This window comes from Amphiprion ocellaris, chromosome 20 (assembly GCF_022539595.1).
Source record: "Amphiprion ocellaris isolate individual 3 ecotype Okinawa chromosome 20, ASM2253959v1, whole genome shotgun sequence".
Lineage (NCBI taxonomy): Eukaryota > Metazoa > Chordata > Actinopteri > Pomacentridae > Amphiprion > Amphiprion ocellaris.
In genome coordinates this window covers 18,418,827-18,434,243 of record NC_072785.1, presented here as the reverse complement: position 1 = coordinate 18,434,243, position 15,417 = coordinate 18,418,827, and the positions used below count along the sequence as shown (strand labels likewise).

Here is a 15,417-nt window from a genome sequence, read left to right as displayed (position 1 = left end):
GACAGCTAAAGCAATGAAATGATGAGAAGTCATGCCTCATGGATGTGTGCTTTGATAGCACAATTACTTGCAAGAGGTCATCACTGACGCTCTGCACCCTTGCTTCAGCAGGGCTACAAACGGCCAATGGATGGAATGTACGGCCCCCCACCCAAGAGACACGAGAACGACATGTATGCCATGCAGTATACCAGCCAGCAGCCGGACATGTACAACCACTATGGCGGAGGCTATTCAGGCCCGGAACACAGACCGATCCAGGGACAGTTCCCCTACCCTTACCCCCGCGACCGTATAGGCCCCTCAGGGCAAAGCCAACACAGTATGATGGGTGGGGGGCCCACTTCTAATCATGCTGCTGATGGGCCCAACATGTGGCCTTCAAGAACAGACCTCGGCTACCCCTACCCCAACAGACAGGGGCCTCCGTCACAAATGCCACCTTATGGCTCGATCTGTAGAGACGACATGGACGGTCGGCAAGAGCAGTGGCACCGTCAGTCCCCCTACATGTCATCGTCAGGGGGCATGCCTCCCTTGTCTTCACGCCAGCCCTCCTCTTATTCCAACTCCCCGTCCATGGCCAACCACCTGCCCAGAGCACCGAGCCCAGGGGCCTTCCAGCGCTCCATGGACTCCCGAATGTCACCCAGCAAAGCACCTTTCATGTCACCCATGAAGATGCCTAAGCCTGGGTTGGCCATGATGGGTTCTCAGGGCAGTGGACCCATTGGTCAGTTTCCTCCTAACCTGAGGAGGGATCTCAACTACCCTCCAGGGTCAGTGGAGGCCACCATGCCGATCCTCAAGCCTCGACGTAAGCTCACCTCCAAAGACAGTGGTAAGATGGAGTCCCATTATTTCATTCATTATTTTGAATACATTTGTGAGTAAGAATGAATGGGTTGTTTAATTCCACTTGTGTATTTATCTTGGAAAATGTCCTTCACAGTTTTTCCAGCTCATTTTTAGCGCTGCTGTACAGTTAAATTCAATTTTCAGGTAGAACTAGCGCAACATGAGGCAAATTTTATTAAAGGAATTACAATGATCCGCTCTGTTCTGGGTCCCTTTTATCATTTGGACAAAGTCTGATGATTTTTCTCTTCCTGGTTCCAAAAATCCCCCTGTTTTAATCTCAGGAACGCCTGAGGCCTGGCGCGTGATGATGTCTCTGAAGTCTGGCCTGCTGGCAGAGAGCACATGGGCTTTAGACACCATCAACATCCTGCTGTATGATGACAGCACTGTGGCCTCCTTTAACCTCTCCCAGGTAAAGCCAGTTTAATGACTTTAACTCACTAATGACTGACAGAACATATTCATTTAGCCCTGACAGAACAAGCTATGACAATGTAACGTCCAGTGTGTTCCTTTAAACCTAAAGAAAATTACCTCATTTTGAGTTTTCATTTTGGTACAAAGGATTTCGGGATAGTATGACTATTTGAAAACAAGTGATCTGAGTAAAAAAAAAAAATCTCTCCCTAGATTGTAATTCTTGGCTTTCATTCACCATCTGGGACTACTTGGCAACATGTGTCTGATGTCTTTCTGCCTAAATTGTTGACAGTGATGATATTTTGTCTTTGCTTGATCAGTTGCCTGGATTCCTCGAGCTCATTGTGGAGTACTTCCGTCGCTGCCTGATTGAGATTTTTGGCATCCTGGAAGAGTTTGAGGTGGGGACTGTGGCTCACAAAAGCCTTTTACATCCTGCCTCTACTGAGAAGGAAGAAGGACATACCCCTGACCAGGAAACAAGCTCTACTCTCCAACCTGAACCCGAGTCCTCCACAGCAGCAGAGAACCAGATGGAGCAAGCAGGAGGCATCATGGAGGAAACTCCTCCTGTCACTGCAGAGCCAGCTGAGGTAAGCGGCGCGAAGGACGAGTCTGACGTGAGCGTAAAAAAGGAGGACAAGAATGAAGAGGACAGCAAAAAAGAGGGAAAAGAAGTAGAGAGTGAAAAAGAAACAGCGAGTCAGAAGGAGTCTGTGGATCAGCCTGTTGCAGAGTTGGAACCTAAACTGAAACAAGCCAGCAAATATGATAAGCTCCCCATCAAGATAGTCCACAAAGAGGACCTGATTGATGACATGTCCGAGCGCTTAGGTTACGTCACTGAGTTTACCAGTGGGCTGCTACACTGGCAGGCTGGTGGAGGCGACTCCACTGCACACATTCAGACACATTTTGAACCCCGGAGTGAACCGCCTGCCAGGATAGATGAAAAGACAAGAAGCGAGAACAAACAGGAAAGCGAGACGGAAAATGAAAAGAAAGAACCACTCAAACATATCACTGCTACAATTGATGATGTTTTGTGCGCCAGGGTCGACGCCCTCTCTTATGCCCACCCTGCGCGCTCCCTCCCATCTTACCCCTTCAGGGTGCATCCAGATGGGGAGCAGAACCACATCACCTTGCTTGAGGATGAGCCCCGCTGTCTGGATGAGGCTCCGCTATCCACAACCTCTGCCTGGCAGGACTCTCTTTCCAAGCGGTGCCTCTGCATCTCCAACATCGTCCGGAGTCTGTCCTTCATCCCTGGCAATGACTTGGATATGTCACGCCACCCTGCTCTGGTTCTTCTTCTGGGCAGGCTGCTCCTGCTGCACCACCTGCACCCGGAGAGGAACAGGTCGCTCCCTAGCTACCAGAGAGACGAGCAACAGGAGCGGGGTCTGTCGAGTAGCAAAGAGGAGTGGTGGTGGGAGTGTCTGAGCCTGCTCAGGGAGAATGCCATGGTGACTCTTGCCAATATTGCTGGCCAGCTGGATCTCTCCAACTATTCAGACACTATCTGCCTCCCCGTCTTGGACGGCCTTCTCCACTGGATGGTTTGCCCCTCCGCTGAAGCCCAGGACCCCTTTCCATCAGCAGCGCCCTACTCCCAGCTCACTCCCCAGAGACTGGTGCTGGAATGCCTCTGCAAGCTGAGCATCCAGGACGGCAACGTCGACCTCCTGCTAGCTACGCCGCCTTTCAGTCGACAGGAGAAACTCTTTACAGTCTTGGTGCGCTACGTGGGTCAGAGGAAGGCCCAGGTGTACAGGGAGATGGCAGTGGCTGTCCTCGCCCACCTGGCACAGGGAGACCCCACAGCGGCACGTGCCATAGCCATGCAGAAGGGCAGCGTGGGTAATTTGGTGGGCTTCTTGGAGGATGGTGTTAGCATGGCGCAGTACCAGCAGAACCCTCACAGCTTGCTCCACATGGGGCACCCTCCTATGGACCCGCCCAGTGTAAACATGATGTGCAGAGCAGCTAAAGGCCTGTTGGCTATGGCTAAAGTGGAGGAGAACAAAACAGAGTTTGTACTGTATGAAAGCAGATTATTAGACATCTCAATTTCCTCGGTGCTCAACGTGGGAGTGGTTGCCATTATTTGCCAAGTTCTGTTTCACTTAGGGAAATTATGACAGGAGGAGAGGCAGGACTCACGCAGCAGACACTAAGGCTACCAAGAAATTTCTGTGGTTTTCTATTTTTATTTATCAAAATGACAGAAAATGTTTGTGTTTTTTAAAAGAAATATCCACATAAACAAAATGTCTCTATATATGTATAGCTTCTGGGCCCTGTTAAAAAAAATGGGTTTGGGATTTGAAAGCTCATTTTAATACAAATATTTAATACCTGCTGGTGTTGGATTGCTATGTTTGATATTTTGTTTGGCATTTGTTTTTGTTTATTTACTTTTTTCAGCCAAAGCTGCCACCAGATGTTGGTGCTGAATTACGTGGTTCCTTTTGAGTTGATGAGATGTTTTTCAGTTTTCTAAATGCTAATATACTCATCAACATTTTGTTAATGGAGAGTATTTATTTAAAATGTGACACTGTACAGTAGTTTGAACTTTTTTGCCAACAGTTGTGGGGGGATAAAAAAAAACACTGACTTTTTAAACTGAAATGTATATGTCTCCATCGCTGGAAGATACGTTGTGCAATAGGACTAGAGCAAGTTGTCCCTTTTGAGAACAGGAGGATGTAGATCTTTGAAGACACCTGCAGTGTGTGCTTTAGGCCATGAGGAGGCAGCATTGCACCAGCCAATCAACATAAGAGAAGAGCATCTGTCAAAAAGAAGTGTCTAATTTATCAATCATAGCCTCAGTGACTTTCACAGATGAACTTTGTGTTTCCTAAGCACTTGTGTTATGTCTGTATTTTTTCATCATTGTGTATATAAACCGTTGTACAATGGACGCACATGATTCTTTCAGTCTCTATCAAGCATAGCAGGAGATGGGACTTTCTGACTATTATAACAAATGCTTTTATTGTTGGTAAAATTTGGTATTGTTATTATACATATTTTGTTAATGAGGTCAGATATTTGAACATGGCAGATGTACCTGATGTTTCAATGTAAAAAATTCCTGTATGCATTGTATTATAGCTGAGAAAACAATCGCTTTGGTAATCAAACGTGGAAGTGCCAGGGTGAGAGGACAACTAGGTGAGGTTTCATGAGAAAACTGAACATATTTCTGTTCGTTACTGTCCTCCATTCATGTCAATGGGCATATTTTTGAATCTGCGTAATGCTCTAAAAGAAACATGTGAAAAGAACCTTCAAAATGTCCTGAAAGCTCATTGTAAAATTTGCCTTTTTTCATATGACTCCATGTCTCTTTTATTCAGTATACACATTTATACTCTGTGCTGCACATGTCACAAATAAATGTACGATGAACATCGTTACGCACTGGAGACGTTGCATTATGTCCAGACAATCTTAGGCCAATAAAACAAACATCAACTGCTTACTTTTGGGCTGTCTTCTATTGATTTCATTATCAGAGCAACAGCTGACTTTTCCAGCCTGATAGTGGTGTTATACATTAACCAAAATGCTGCAGCATATAAGTTTGTATGTATTCTTACTGATCACAGCATTTGCTTGAGTGCAAGTATTTAATCTTAAAGACAGATGGCTGCTATTGAGGTCTGTGATGCAAATTAAATATTTTATGTTACGATGCTAATGAAATTAATATTTCACTACATACTTATAGTGCTGATGACAGTTACAGTCAAAGAATAACACATTTGATAACTGCTAATTAATGAGTAAGGGAATAATTTCTTTCAAAGAGCAGTAAAGTATTTACTGAATATATGCTGATTAAGGTGGAACTGTTTAGATGTGTGATTAAACACTATCTTGCAGCAACTCTCTGTTTATGCAATGAAAAACTTCCCAAATTCCAGCCCTGAGTTGCACCGTGACCCTGAGTGTTGTCATATTTTTTTTCATTGTGTCAAGGACCAGCTCATTCTTACAGATATTCTTGCTTTGTTGACTTTCTCAAGGCATTGCAGATATACAAAGCTTCTGTTGCCTCCTTGTTTGACTTCACACATCTCACTTTATCTCTCAGAGAAGCTTGAAGTACTGATTTCCTGGACAGCAGGAAGGCAGATTTCAAAACAAATGCAAAATGTACAGAGCAACTCATGTACCGGTCCATGATATTGCTTTATTTATTATAATAATTAATGATATTTAATCATTTAATTATTGGTCTGGATCTTAACTGCAGAAGTCCCATTACAGTTCTTAGGGGACCCTAATCTCACTCTTGACAGCTCCCCTCTGAGAACAAGTTTGCATCATTGCTTCATTAAGGAGTTCAGTGGCCTTTTTCTCAGTCCCAGCAAAGTGCTCACAGCACCTTTCTTACTGCACCCAGTATCATCTAACAGCTTTTGAGAGATTAAGTTCAAGTAGGAAAAGAATATCTAAGAGCTATTTAAAAAGTAAGGGCCTGCATACCTGGTTACATGAAGACATCAGTGAATTGTCTTGGAAGTCATTCTACAGCATTATTAGAAAATGTTTGGTCATGAGTAGACTCTCAGAGTGCATTCATGGGGACCTTGAATTAATGGTGAAGATTTTGTGTTAATCTAGCTTTGTTTTTTGTGTCGATTATAGCTTATAGTGGCAATTTTAACATACATTTTGTGTCATGGTTTCTCTGTGTATGGTGTTGCCATGTTGAATCTACAGGCTACTTTGTGTCTTTTGTGTTTGTCCTATTTGGCATCACTCCACTGACACCACACCTGCAGTCCTGCTTGATCCTCTTCTGTTGTCTGAGGAGGGGCTCTGAATTTATTAAATCTGCACATTAAGTGAATATTTTGGTTTTAACCTGCTGTGTATCCACTTGTGTGACTTTAAGCACCTCTAAAGAAAGGACAGGAAATATCTGTTTTCTTCCCCTTTTTTGAAACTATTGATTCAGAATTACGCAATGAATCCCATGACCACATTACATTTGACTTTCAACAAATGCAGCTTTATTCGCAGGTTTAGAAATTTTGGCTTTGCAACCCAGTTACAGACCTCTGAAGTCAAGTCACATTATTCAGCAGACATGTAATAAACAGTGGGGATGTGTTGAAAATATGGTGACAGTGTGGAGTACAATGCAGTCGGAAAGCGCTGAGACAAACGTGGCAAGTGATTCAGTAGTAAGAAAACCTGATGTGTGAAAGTATGGTTTGAAATTTTATTACAATTTGAGGATTGAACTCTGGTGCCAAAAATTGACAGTTATGTAAATTGTCAAAATCAAATATGATATTACAGTGAATTCAAATTGCATTTTCTTATTTACTTTGTTGTTTTTCTCTTATAATTGAGTCTCTAATCTATTTTTTATTATTATTATTGTAAATTCTCTTATTTTATTGCAGATGGCTGTTTGCCCAGACTCACTGGTCTCTCTATTCATGGAATGCACAAACATCAGATGTAAACAAAAGACACAAATACTTGAATGATGCACTCAGCACTCTCTATCCTACTGTATCTTAAACTCCCTTACACTTTACTACTTTCTCTGGCAGCACTTACAAGAAACGACCCCTTTTATTATGTTCCACAATAATGGATCGGTGGCAACTTTCTGTTTATTTTTTATTGAATAGTCTTTAGTTTTTTCCAAGATTTTTTTACTTTTCTTGAGTTACCATTGACATCTTTATCACTCCCTTCCTTTGCCAGGAGAAATGCAGGCATAATATCAAGTCCTATTTTAAGCTGCCTTTAATAATAGCATTCCTGAGGTTGACAACAAAGGCAATAACCACCTTCATCACAGGTTACGCTTCAAAGAAAAAGGAAACTGGGTTTCCTGGCAGCTGAAAGGCACAATCACTCATATTCATCTTATTAAAATGTTACTGACACCTTGAAATTAATGTTGGGGGTTAACAGTTTGATTGATTTCTACACTAAAGCCTTGGCACCTTAATTGTGACTGTATTGTTGTTCCATGTATGCACTTTCACATTCTAAACAGACCCCTGAATGTGTTCAATTTCAGCCTGTCATTTAGAGTTTGGAGGGAAAGTGGGTTGCTGTACTTTTTTGGTGATGGAGGATGCGTTTCACGTAGGCAGCCAACCGCAGGAGAAAACCTCCCACACTCCTGTGCCTCTGAAAAGCTGAGTCATCGGGCTCTGACAGGATGGATGTGGTGGCTGGGAGGAAGCCGGGCCAGTCATTGGCTACTGCTGGCCTGGGTACCCTCTCCTGCCGGCTAACGTAGGTAGATGAATGAGAACTGGGTGAAAACAATCGAGACTGCGCTGACCTTTCCAGTGATGAGACATAACATATGTTTGGTAGTAGCGGTGTGTTCACCAAATCAGGCCACATTTAATAACTGTAGGCATACAGAGTATGTTAGCCTCTTGATGGGGCTTTGATCTGGCTGTGTTCTTTCATCCGGTGCAGCTTTCTAAACGAAACAATGCTGCCTGGATGAGGCCTTGGCAGGATGTGATTCAAGCCCATGTTGTTCTTGGATTTGCACTGAAAGGGTCTATCATGTCCACCCATTTCCCACCACAAACATAGCTTCAGCCATATGTCAGCATGCTGCGTAATGAGCGCCACAGTTAAGGAATTAGTCTGGAGGGCTTACAGATCATTAGCAACCATTAAAAACATCCAAAGCTTTCCAACAGATTAAGTGCAGCATGTGCCACTTGGTAGCTTCACATGCCCAGCAGTGGCAGCCAGTCATGCTCTCCGTTAGTGTGCATGAGACAAACATCTTGCAGTTCTGTATACAGCTTTTTCTTTAGAAATACCATACTGTATGTGTGATTGAGTTTAACCTCTAATCAGATAATTGAGCTCAATATGCCTGAATACTAAATTCAACTTTCATACAACAAATGCATTGGCAGAACATAAAAGTGCAGAGAAAATGCACGTTTTTTCTCTTTGCAAGATGTTTGATTCTGAACAATTAAGTTGTCTCACATTACATGAAAAGCAGCCAGACTTCTTTTCAGAGAAAGTGGATAATTGCACGGCTGTGGGAGTGAATGAGCTCAACCGTCTGGGTGACTTCAGAGCTAGATGAGGAGGTGTGTGTGTGTGTGTGTGTGTGTGTGTGTGTGCGTGCGTGCGTGCGTGCGTGCGTGCGTGCGTGCGTGCGTGCGTGCGTGCGTGCGTGTGTGTGTGTGTGTGCATGTGTTAGTGCATGTGTAGGTGTTAAGCTGAGGACAGATGACAGAGGAACTGTAGGATGATGATGAAATCATTTGTCCTAATTGAGCCGAACAGGAAATTGCATCGTGGCTAAACTGTACTTGGCATGACAGTGGGGCACGACTGTGGCAACATCACCACACGTCTGTTACAACTGACAGTGCCTTCATGTATTGTAAGCAAATGTTTGATTTGTCAGCCTGTTTATCTCCCAGAATCCTGTTGAGTCATTCAGCCGTCGTCCTTTCTGTTAAACTTGTGCTCCAGAGGACATTAGTGAAGTCAACTTTTTGATACTTAAGCTTACTGCAGGTGAGAACAGGACAATAAACAGGGATCATATCGATAGATCTACGATATACACACTGTAATAAGTTACTTAAACTTTTGTTTACATGGTTTATAAAATATATTTAATAGACTTCAGTTTGTCATGCATTGCTGCCTTTAAATGCATTCTCTTAATCCATAGAAACATAACCTGCCTTATCCTTTATCCTTTCTTGTTATATGTAGATTATTGGTCTATACATTTTTCAATGTTGAGCAGAGTTTGTCTCAATTCTGCATCATAACACATTGCTATTTATAGTGTATATCTGCAATTCACAGTTTCTACATTTTTTCATTTTTAAATGATGAAATTTACAAGCAACTACAGTAACGGCTTATGTTGATCACACTGGCAATACTGTGTAAACACGGTAAATTATTGGAAACAGAAAACCTCATAGTCCACTATAGAGTATTGTTCTCCATTACAGAGTAACAAACTGAAAAACTAAACTACAATACTAACCCTGTAAAAATACAGTAAACTACTGGTGGCCACAGCTGCCTTTTCTTTTAAATGTCATTTTTTTGGGAAAATATGTTGCACTGTAGTCTGCTAATGTAATGTCACACAATATTTATTCTCCATTTTTGCTGGAGGTCCGGGCAAAGGAACACTTTACTTGGTTATTGCCGCTTTATGATTTCCAAGGCACAGAAGAATAATTAGTGTTTGGCTACACAACGAATACTTAGTAGGATCGGTTCAGTTGACACTGAGGAAATGACTGTCTTAGCAGGAGACTCTTAAAGTACAACTTTATCCATTTCTAGCTTGTTAGAAATATCTATTTTATATAACATTAGATGAATATAGACTAGGTCTGATTGTCCATATAAAGTTTATTCAGGATGACATCATCATTTTTCAATTGTTTCCAATAAGGAAAGAGTGCCATTTAAATAAAAAGTGCTGCACGCAGTATCTTTTTTCAAAGCACTCTCCCTTTTTTGATCCAGCCACTTCAAACGTTTCTAGCTGAAAATCTCTGAACTTTTCAGAAAGGCATTGATGTCAACACCGTTGGTCCTTTTTAAGCAACCAATCATATGAGCAGAACTTGATGCTAGTCTTTTACACTTTATATAGGCAGTAAAAAAAATAATGATTTTTTTACCAAAACATTGTTGTTGAGAAACAAAACCATATGTGCAGCTGGAACATCTTGACAATGCTTTTTATTCAGAGAAAAATTCTATACAGGTCCAAGCCTTAACAGAGCAGCTGCTTGTTTTAGTTTTCCCTGATTAAACTAATGATTAGCATTTTCAAGAGACATCACAAGCATAAATATTCATAAATTACCTTCCTTAACTTGCACTGCACTCATGGCATGAAATTGAGGTGTTGTAAATTTTCTGCCAAAAACTGACTGTAAGCTGATTTTCAGCCATACGGCTTCATTTACAAACATCAACAGATGCTTTTACCTGAATTAAGCAATCAAAACATGCAAATGCACAGAACTTTATGTCTGTGGTGAGAGGAAAAATGTGACTTTGGGAAACTTTAACGTTTCTTGTAATAGAATAACTGTGACAAAAAAAAATGCTTTTTTTGCAATTGATAGCATAATCAAGAATGATTAGAATCAAAATGATTACAGGAAACAATATATATTTCAGTTATTTAAGCTGTATGTTTGGTATATCACACATCCTTCTTTAGGCTGTAGTTAAAAGGATAGGTTTTATACACAATGCAAGAAAAGCACTCAGAGAGCGCAGTACTCCGCCGAGGCTGTTCAGTCGTATCATTCCCAACAGCTGAAGTCTTGAAAAAAATTTGTGGCAGAAATAACGGCACCACAGAATGTGGCCATTTAATATATATGTACCCACAAACAGAATTACCTTGCACTGAGCACAGGTGTGTGTTATGCATGTAGATGTTACATACGGACACCGAATCGACCTAAAATATGCAGCGGGCGGCGGGAATTGATGGGACTCAGAAACACCCCCACAGTTTAATCAATTATTCCTTGTATCATTTCCAACAGATAAGTCCCGATAAGTCTGCAGCGGTCGATTTGTAGTGGGATCACAATCATGTGATCGTCAGCAGGCAGCTGATGTAGTGTTCACTTGTAGTCATAGTTACAGTGACAGTGTGCCACTGTCTCACAATGATACAAAAATCTTTAACAACTCCATGGATCCAGACTATAAGCCGCATCACTGCCATAATCTAATCACTTGGTCCTTGTGTCATTTCTGACCTTCCCTGAAATTTCATTCAAATTATTATTATTCTATTGTTGAGTAATGTTTGCACATAGTCAGACAGACAGACAAACCAACACTGATTATCACATAACTCCGCCAAGGATTAATAAAGTAACCATCTGTTTTGCAATATTCCTATGGGCTATAACCTCTAAGAAATGAAGTGATCAATTTTAATGCATTGGTACCATTTCAGTCACAATGTAGGAGCTGCAGTCTCATTTTGTCAATGGTAAACTGCATTACATGAGCTTTATTTGTCTTTTAAAGCTATTTCAACTGTAATGGTTATAATGTAGGACACGGAGCAGGTGAAATAATGCATGGAGGGGGAGACTCCAGTAAACCCCACCCAGGATCACCCCAGGATCCTTCCTGGATGCTCCCCTGCTCATAGGGATTTCCTCCCCACGTACGCACTACGGACACCCGGAGGTCCCCGGACCCTCTTTTGGGAACCCCTTCAATAGCTCGTCCTCCCTTCGCATCTCCTCGGTGAATGGTGACTTCAGCTGCTGCCTGGGTTGGAGGGGGAGGAGCAGGCTGAGGCTCTGCTCTGCTCCCATGTTGATGTTTGTTGTTTGCGAGGGTGGCAGCAGAGTGTGTGGATGGAGGGACGCAATGTGAGCGGTCGACTGGCCTGGCAGGACGTTCACTGAGGAAACCTGCAACTTTTTCCCCGGATGGTGAAGATTCCTGGTGATTATTCGCTGATTATCGCCGCGAAACACTTGGCCGTGCGGCTATAAGGTCCTGCCTGGTTCGTGTTGTGCGCACAGACTCGTAGTGTCTCCGTGAACGACGGTCAGTCAGGATGCTGGAGCTCGTCTGAGAGCAGCCCGCCGTGTGCTTTCTTTCTCTGGATTTTCCCACGTTGTTTTTAAATGAAGTTCTGCTGCGGTGGCAACGAGCCCCTTTCAAACTCATTCGCGTAGCCGTGAACTTCTCAAAAATGCTGTTCTTCGCTTTGTCCTCGGCTCGCAACAAACCTGGATAACGAAAGGAGTAGCTACGTGACAACACCCCAGCACGACGACCAGCGTTACTTTCCTTCGGTAAGGCAGCGGCTCAACTCGCCTCAGCGGGCAGAGCAGACAGACGCAGCCGGGATGTGGAGCCTCGGCGTCTGTAACGTTATGTGGTTGACAGCGCAAGCCGGAGAGTCCACTCAAACCGTCTTCCTATCTCCCATTGACCGGGAGACTGAAAAGTAAAATAGCCAAGTCAGTGCTGGTAGTGGGAGAAGTGAGTGGACGGAGAGCTAGCGCCTAATTGCATAAGTTAATGCTAACATTTAACTTAACAATTATCTCATCAACTTGCTAGCCGCGTTAGCTTTAGCGACACTTTACATTCAGCTGCTATGTCGTGCTAGCCAGGTTGCTAGCTAACAAAGGCGCTGTTAATGTTAAGCTATGGTATGTGAGCAGCCGGTGAAGTTATTTGTCAAGTTAGCTAACACTACATTAGCTAAACTTCCAGGTATTTGCAGTTTTACCCAACTCGAGTCGCTAGACAGGACTTTAGGAAACTACACAAGTGTAACGTGAGCGTTAGCAGAGGTGTCATTAATAAGAGGAAGTGTGTATGCACTACTCAAACTTTTTTCCCCACCTAAATTCACCGCCAAGCTTTTGTTTGAAAAGTTGTGATCTTAGCCTGCCTGCTAAACTGAACCTGTTTCCTTCACAGAGGCACATCTGCCCGGGATTTATTCAGCTCTGGGGATTTTAATCAGCAATTTGATGCATCTCGGAGTGTCTGAGTCCATGAGAGAGTGCGAGTACAGCCAAATAAGCACTCGCAGCTCCACACCAATGGAGACCCCTTACAAGAAAAAGACCCCAAAAAAGAGGAAGTGGGAGGCCTTCCCAGGTCGGAATAAATTTTACTGTGATGGGAGGATAATGATGGCCAAGCAGACAGGGGTTTTCTACCTCACCCTTGTCCTCATCCTGGTGACTTGTGGACTTTTCTTCACATTTGAGTAAGTATTAGTAAAAGTATGTTGAATCTGTTTGTGTGCGTCCATCTGCTGTGTTCTTGTGCAAACTTACATTGTGGATTAGGGATTTCATTTCATAGGCTCAAATATCAGAGTTTATACCCAGGTCGGTTATGTCACTCTGGAGTGGGTGTATTTCGCTTGATCTCCTTAGGATCAGGGAGATGTCACTGCAAACTGTTTGGAGATTAGGCAGAGACATATCTGTATTCAGGAAGTATAGAGAAAATATTACGTATCTCTTTAATAGAGTGTATTTTGTCATGGATTGTTGCTGATAGGAACTACTCTGTGATTCCTTTGGAAAGTTGTCAATTTCCTGTCTGAATTTGCTTAAGCGTTCTATATGCATGATTACGTCCTTAAAAAGGGCTGTTCAGTGTCTGATTTACCTTTTTGTAGGGTTAATATTGCTTGCACAGTAAGAGTATCCTCCAGCTAAAAGACTGGTCTTCAGACCAGTGTTGGTGAACAAATATTTAACTGAAATATCCTGGATCAAGATATTTAATTCTAACCAGGTTCTGATCTCTAGTATCTTGTGTTTTTATATCAAAGTACATTACAATTGATGATTTTGTCTTAACTTTTTCTGACAACCAGCCCGCCAAACATATGACAACCTTAAGTTCGTCTGATTCACTGGATGTATAGTGTGGCAGTAGGCCTGCCATTCCTGCCGCACCTTTTATGTGACAATTCCCTCCCATATATGCATGTTTTCAATTTTCAAAATTGCCTTCGCTACAAGAAATAACAACAACCTCCAAGGTTGCAACCAGTGTTCTGAAAATGGCAAGTTTTGACAAAGATTTGGATTGTTCAGTAAGTGCAGCCTTACTTGCATTCTTTTTGTGAATTACTCAATTTAATAACAGTGCTTGCATCACTGTTTGCAAATGGTCCACCAAAACAAGACTGTTAGACAAAAACTATTTCCCCTTGCTGCACCATGGGCATAGCGCCTCCCAAGACAATTGTTATTGAGTTTTAAAAAAATGCAAACAAGCCAGAGCAATTCTTTCCCTATAGCAGGATGATAATGAAGTGCAGTCAGACCATTCTCCAGAGCCGACGCAGGCCAGTTAAGTGATGGGGGCATTACTGTTTTTGGGTTGTCTGTCCATACATACGGTGATTAATTTCAGGTGACTGTGATTTCTTAGGAATGCCTTGAGGGAATGTCTTCAAATTTGGCACAAGTGTTTACTTGGACTCTAGGATAAACTCACTCAGTTTGGTCATTTTACAACAAGGTCACTGTGACCTCATAAAACATGTTTTTGGACATTTCTTTGTTTTCTGATGATGGTGAAATTTTACACAAATGCGTGGTAGGATCACTCAATATTTTGGTGAATTTTATATCCAAATGTGCAAAGTCAGCTTCACTGGGTCATCATAATGTTCTGTAAAATCCCTTTTCTGGCCATTATTCGGCACAATAATATGAAAGAAAGAAGGGGAGATTGTAAGCATATTCCACACTTGGCCAGACACTGAAACTGTGATGATTAGATAGATCAACTTGGTTGCCAAATTGCGCATGTGAGGCATCTATGGTTTAGAATTTGACGCTTCTTTGCAGCAACATCCACCACCCCTGAAAGAAGACAGCATATTTGTCATTTAAAATTATTTACTGCAGTCATAGATTTCACTACAATGATAATTTCCATTTAGCCACAAACTACGCTTTATTGGATTCCTTCAAAATGTTAACTGAGTCTGGACAGACATGGATGTAAACTTGAACTTGACTGTTTGACTGATGCGTGCAACTGTGAGGTGGTAATTATAGTTTTTTTATTGACATAACTGCTTGAGGACTAGACATTACAGTGTATGTCTGCCCATGTGTGTCACTTGTACTCCCTTAATCACAGTCCCACTATCCTCAAAGGAGCCCTCTGTCTTCCACCCACTGTTAGAACAACCTGTAATCAATATGCAGCATGTTCTTCTTCACAATGCCTCTTCCATCCCTGTTATCGTCACCTTATCCCAGATGTCCTGAATCGGCTCACTACTGAAGTGCATGATGCAGCATGTAGACACTGACCTGAGTACTGCCAGTGCTGGAGTGTACCACGAGATATCGTGCGCTGCCTCTCTGCCCATTAGTCCTGAGTAATCATTGTGTCATCTATCATCTCTGAAAGTCCATCCATACGAGATAAGAATCCTGCGCTATCATGAGATTTGTTGTTCAGCTGGGCAGTCTTTATCAGAGTAAAGTGCTTCACAACCAGAGAATGCTTAATAGGCAAAATATGTGCAGTGGTTGATGCCTGCTGCTTAGTATGTGCACTGTAAAGATGCTT

At 42.4% G+C, this 15,417-nt stretch overlaps 2 protein-coding genes across 13 annotated transcripts in view; both read left to right on the top strand.

The window, feature by feature from the left end:
• Positions 1-4,777, top strand: part of LOC111562637 (AT-rich interactive domain-containing protein 1B-like) — a 198,236-nt gene extending 193,459 nt beyond the window's left edge. For 3 of the 5 annotated variants that reach the window (XM_055005694.1, XM_055005692.1, XM_055005695.1), the window contains 3 exons: positions 109-841; positions 1,143-1,273; positions 1,602-4,777. In XM_055005694.1, the coding sequence (XP_054861669.1) occupies positions 109-841; positions 1,143-1,273; positions 1,602-3,425 (2,688 nt within the window). In that variant the 3' untranslated portion in view covers positions 3,426-4,777. The remainder of the gene's footprint in view (positions 1-108; positions 842-1,142; positions 1,274-1,601) is intronic. The other 2 variants (XM_055005693.1, XM_055005696.1) reach the window with 1 other exon arrangement.
• A 6,836-nt stretch (positions 4,778-11,613) lies between these two features.
• The window catches only part of LOC111562638 (palmitoyltransferase ZDHHC14-like), a 53,395-nt gene continuing 49,591 nt past the window's right edge, over positions 11,614-15,417 (top strand). For 2 of the 8 annotated variants that reach the window (XM_055005740.1, XM_023261282.3), the window contains exons 1-2: positions 11,614-12,143; positions 12,781-13,075. In XM_055005740.1, coding sequence (XP_054861715.1) covers positions 12,834-13,075 — 242 coding nt within the window. In that variant the 5' untranslated portion in view covers positions 11,614-12,143; positions 12,781-12,833. Of the gene's footprint in view, positions 12,144-12,166; positions 12,334-12,780; positions 13,076-15,417 lie in introns of those variants that run through there. The other 6 variants (XM_023261281.3, XM_023261277.3, XM_023261283.3 and 3 more) reach the window with 5 other exon arrangements.